The following is a 5,645-nucleotide window of genomic DNA, read 5'->3' as shown; positions in this document are numbered from 1 at the left end:
AACACCATTAGTGTATTAAAGAAAAATTACACTGATAAAAAATTATTTTAAAAATTGAAATTAATTTTTTTCTAAAAATGTATTTTTTTAATCTCAAAAAATGTGTGAATAGCCCTTACAAGGTCTAACAAGACACCCATTAGGGTGTCATTGAAAATGGTCATCTCGAGTTTCAAAAACTTACCATATAAAAATGTCCACCACCTCGAAAAAACACCCTATGCAAAATATCACTTCAATCGAACTTAAGGGAGAGTACCGCAAAGCGGTCGAAGTTGGAGTGTTTTGAAAATAAAAAAAAACCAGGGTGGAGGAAAGGAAATCGGGGTTTTCGAATATTTTTTTGATGCCAAATGTATTAAAATGGCATGAAACGTCGAGAACTGTCAAATGTTATTTTTATTTTTTGCGGAATCTAGATACCTCGGTTGTCTTAACGGAGTTAATACTGGAAGCTTACGGAAGAATGAATTTACGTTTCTTGTGCTTCTATTCTGTGGGATTCCTAGAGAAAAACTAGAGACTTGAAGGATTCAATTTCTAACATTCCAAAAAATATATTGAAAATGGGCTACATTCTAGTACTAGTATCTGGTAGTTAAGGCTGAATATTTAGTCAAGAATATCTTTTCAATATTTCAATTAGGGAGATTTTCGATTTGCCTATAAACTTAAAATGACAAAAAAATCTGTCCAGTTTGTTTTCAATTTGGGGTATTTGTTCATGCAAAGTGTTCTTGCAAACAAACATTTTTTACTTCGGATTCTTCCATGCTGATTGCTAGCTCCTTATTTATTTGAAATATTCAGAGTAAAACACAAATATGCGCAACGAAAAAATCAATTACTTTCGATATCGTAAAACGGCCTCCGAATTTAACGCTCGGCGCGTGTATCTGAACGCTCTGCTGTACAATCGAACAATAATTTACAACAATCACGTACCTCCGCGTAAACAGATTACATTCATCCAAAAAGAATGGGAAAATCCAATACACCTCATTTTGGTATAAAAACGATTAGCCGTCGTTTGGTCGAAATCAGTTAACAGTTCTTCAATCGTGCAATCCAAACCACAGCAAAAACAATCCACAATGTTCACCAAACTTGTATGTTTCGCAAAACAATTAAGGGATTCTATGTGTCTATTCTAACGAATTTTCTTTCTTACCTAGTTCTTCATCGTCACCCTGGCCATCGCCTGTGCCAACGCCAAACCCGGTCTGCTCGGTGCCGCCGTGGCTCCAGTAGCCTATTCAGCTCCACTGCTGGCCAGCCCTGCTGTGGCCTATACTGCCGGTTATGCTAACGTAGGAGACTCCGCTGTCGTCACCTCCCATAACTCGCAGGTCATCAATCCGGCCTACGCCGCTTATACCGCCGCAGCCGCTGCCCCTCTTGCTTATGCTGCTGCTGCTCCTCTGGCTTATGCCGCTGCTCCAGCTCTGGCCGCGCCACTGGCAGCCCCACTAGCTGCTCAATATGCGGCTCCACTCGCTTATTCCTCTCCATTGGCGGCCAGATATGTGTTGTAAGGCTGTTAGGCTACCTAATCTGTCGAAAATCAGTTGATCTGAACCGTTACAAGCGGATTTGAATAGGTATCGTTTTTATCTGTGTTACGAAGCGAGAGAATATAAAAAAGTAAATACATTACCTGCAGTACAAATCATCATTATAATTTGCGTTTTAATAATACATATCACAAACATACATCGTGCCAATAACGACCAAATCTCCATAAATCATGAATCCGCATCGTATTTAAAAGAATACACTAAAGTTATTAATTTCATCTCAAAACCATTTTTTTCAAAGACTGACTTTTTGGCACTCGGTCGTATCTCCGTCGGAAAAGTCGGGTTTTCACAAAAAAAAATTAGGCTAACAGTCCCAGAAGGTCGATTTTTGAGAAAAAAAAATCGAGGTGACAAAAGATTTCGACGTTTCAATGTTAAGACATTTGGCATCAAATAAAAAATTTCGAAAACGTCATTTTCATGTACACCTATGAACCCACAAAAATTTCATCATTGTAACATTTTCTGTTATTTAAATCCTTAAAAAAAAAGAAATCTGTTCAATATTCCTTTTAAAAAAAACTTGATACTCTACTAGCTAATTTGATATGTCAATCATCTGAATCGTTCCAGTTATTCAAAAGCTATGATTTTTTGTGGCGGAAAAAAAGAGGAAAAATTGGATGTTTAAATTGAAAAATCATAACTCAAAAATCAAAACTAGCTTACCTCTGATTTTCGGATATGTTATATAAAAAAAACATCAGGTTTCGAGGAAAAATATTTTTTAAAAATAGCGCCATCTAGTGCAAAGCCATGAAAACAACAAAAAAACAAATAAAATCAATAATTACAAAATCAAATTCCAAATTTTTCTACAAATGTAATATTTTTCCAAAACAGAGCAGATTGGCTTTAATTTGATATATTAATCATCTAAATCGATCCAGTAGTACAAAAGTTATGAATTTTTTTAAAGTCATTTTTGGGGAAAAAAAAGAGGGAAAAAGTTGATTTTTCGGACCATCCTAAAATGGAAACGGGCACTCTAATAAAAATATAAAAAATACGAGTCTAAAAAATCTAAAAACCACTATACCGGTTTGGCATAGAATGGCTGTACAGTAGGGTGCCAATTAAAACGGTCATCTTTAATTTCAAAAAGTTACCCCATAAAAAATGTTCACCACTTCGAAAAACGCCTTATGCCAAATATTAGCTCAATCGGACTTAAGGGAGAGTGGCGCAAAGTGGCCAAAGTTTGAGTTTTTTGAAAATCGAAAAATCACCCAAGGGAGTCGAGGTTTTCGAAAAAAAAAATTATGCCAAATGTTTTAAAATTGCATGAAACGTCTTGTCAATAATCGACACTCTGGGACTTTTCGGAATATGAAACGAAACGTATGGTTTTGAGTACAAATAAAAATAGTTATCTCGATTTTTCATTCAGAGCTTGCTACGACATGCTGATTTGCCCGATAATATACCTTTTGCAAAATAATAGCTCATTCGAACTTCATTTATTAGTGTCACAGACGTAAAAATTTGAGTTATTTTGAAAAACGAAAGATCACCGAACATCGGGGTTTTCAAAAAAAATTGTTTGTGCAAAATGTCTTAAAATTGCATTACTCGTCGAGATTTACTGTTGTATCGAAAAAAAAATTGTCAAAACAAATTTTTTTTTGGCGCGTCGTTTTTCCGTCTGAAAAGTCGATTTTGAACAAAAAAATATTTTTTTTGAGATAACTGTGAATCTCGATGTGTTCTGCAATTTAAGACATTTGGCATCAAACTTTTTTTTTAAAACCCCGATATCCGGTGATTTTTCGGTTTTAAAAAACTCAAATTTTAACGTCTGCTACACTAATAAATAAAGTTCGAATGAGCTAATATTTTGCATAGGGTAGATTATCGTGCAAATCAATATTTCGCAACAAGTTCCGAATGGAGAATTAAGATAATTATTTTTATTGGCACTTGAAACCATACGTTTCGTCTCGTACTCAAAAAAAACCCAGTCCCAGAGTGTGAATTTTTAACAAAATTTTTTTTTCGAGATGACACTAGATCTCGACGTTTCATGCAATTTTAAGACATTTGGCATAAAACTTTTTTTTTCGAAAACCCCGATTTCCTTCCCAAGGGGGGAGCCTTGGGTGATTTTTCTATTTTCAAAAACTCAAACTTTGACCGCTTTGCGCCACACTCCCTTAAGTCCGATTGAGCTGATACGAAGGTCACTATTTATATTTCGGGAATTGGCAACACTGATGTCATGTGAGTCCATCTGACGGTTCCATCGTAAAGTTTGACATTTTTGACGATATACGTACTCAGAACATTTTGTCATACGGACGCTATTTGTTTATTTTATATTTAGTTGAAAGTTTGGTCTCGGCAAAAAAATGGAACTGAATCGTGAACATTTTCGTGCGAAGATTTTTTACGACTTTCGACGTGGATTAAAAATGGAACTGAATCGTGAACATTTTCGTGCGATAATTTTTTACGACTTTCGACGTGGATTATCACAACAAGAGAGCGTCAATTAACTTAATTAGACTTTTGGCGATGAAGCTCCATCAAAAACCACTGTGTATCGCTGGTATAGTGAATTCAATCGTGGTCGTAGTTCGCTGTCCGACGAGTTTCGTGAAAGTCGTCCAAAATCGACTGTAGTGCCAGAAAACATCGATGCTGTGCACGAAATGATTAAGCAAGATCGTCATGTAACCTATTGTGAGATTGAGGCATCCCTAAGCATTAGTTCCACCAGCATATATGCGATTTTACATGAACTCTTAGTTGTGCGAAAATTATGTTCACGTTGGATCCCACATAATTTCACAATCGCTCAAAAAAAAAAACTCGTGTCGATTGGAATAAATGCTATGAAAATTGGTTTAAGCGCATGCAAAAGTGTATCGATCATCGTGGCGAGTACTTTGAAAAACAATAAAAATATATTCGCAGCTTAACTATTTGTTTTTGTTCCTATTCCCGAAATATAAATAGTGACCCTCGTATTTGGCATAGGGTGTTTTTTCGAGGTGATAAACGTTTTGTATAGGATAACTTTTTGAAATTTTAGGATCGTTTTTTTTCTCCATACATTCATTTGCACCCTACTGTACAGTTATATATTATTAGAAGGAATTTTTATATTTAATTCTGATGAGCGCTATTGAAATGATCACAATTGTATATTGCGTGGGCAGAGCAACAACGAGAAAAAGTGGCGTTGCTTACTTTATTTTTCAACGTTACGAAAAAGTGGTAAAGTTTCACTTTTATATTATTAAATTATTACTTTCGTATAAATGATGGACTCCCAAATTCGATTATAAACATTAACCTGTCATTTAGATGACGTTTCCAAATTTTATCTTTATTTCTCTATTTCCAGGAAATTCATAGAATGAGATATTGAAATATGTTAAAAAAAACAAAAAAACGAAAAAAGCACCTTTTTTTATCCTATCTATTTATTTTTATTAGGTTCATTTAGCAATTCAGCTGTAACAGAGCCGAATTTATCGTGTACATTTTTTCTCATGTTGTATATTACGCATTAGCCATTTTCAGGTGTAAGAGTATTCCTAACTTATCGATACACATTTTTATCTATTACACATTAGCCATTTAGGCGTCCGAGTATTCCTATGCTATCGCCTTTTTTCGGCGTAAGAATACTCCTTTTGTTCGAACGTTCACAGTTGGACACAAGTTGGCAGGTATCTTGAAGTCATTGAAATGGACAACAACATCTACCATTAAAGAGCTATCAGTTTAACTCGAATGAGTTTGAAGGGTTTTGCACGGAGTATGGGATTTGGAAAGAACCATTCCGGATGGAACGGCGAGATCGAACGGCAAAACCGTTCAATATTGATGGAATTACGTTGGGAGTTGGGAAAACATTGGCAAGTGGAGCTTCGAAAATATCTGATGATGTCGGTATCATGCTGTCATTCAACGACTGGAAGAGCACGCGTGGAATTGATGTTTGGCAGAAAAATGCTAACAAAACTCCCTATTGTTCCAATAATTGTGGCGGAATATGAAAAAGTGCGGGATAGAGATTCAGTCGAAAAACAAAAAGATAAACAGTTTGCAGACAAG

At 35.4% G+C, this 5,645-nt stretch overlaps 1 protein-coding gene across 1 annotated transcript; it reads left to right on the top strand.

The window, feature by feature from the left end:
* The first annotated feature begins 1,053 nt into the window (after positions 1 to 1,053).
* On the top strand, positions 1,054 to 1,675 carry LOC129771103 (cuticle protein 16.5-like). The gene is made up of 2 exons (XM_055774435.1): positions 1,054 to 1,109; positions 1,176 to 1,675. The coding sequence occupies exons 1-2, from the start codon at positions 1,095 to 1,097 to the stop codon at positions 1,533 to 1,535; spliced, it is 375 nt and encodes a 124-aa protein (XP_055630410.1). The 5' UTR covers positions 1,054 to 1,094; the 3' UTR covers positions 1,536 to 1,675.
* Positions 1,676 to 5,645: the final 3,970 nt, after the last annotated feature.

This window comes from Toxorhynchites rutilus, chromosome 2 (genome assembly GCF_029784135.1).
Source record: "Toxorhynchites rutilus septentrionalis strain SRP chromosome 2, ASM2978413v1, whole genome shotgun sequence".
Taxonomy (NCBI): domain Eukaryota; kingdom Metazoa; phylum Arthropoda; class Insecta; order Diptera; family Culicidae; genus Toxorhynchites; species Toxorhynchites rutilus.
This window is presented reverse-complemented; position numbering and strand designations above follow the sequence as displayed.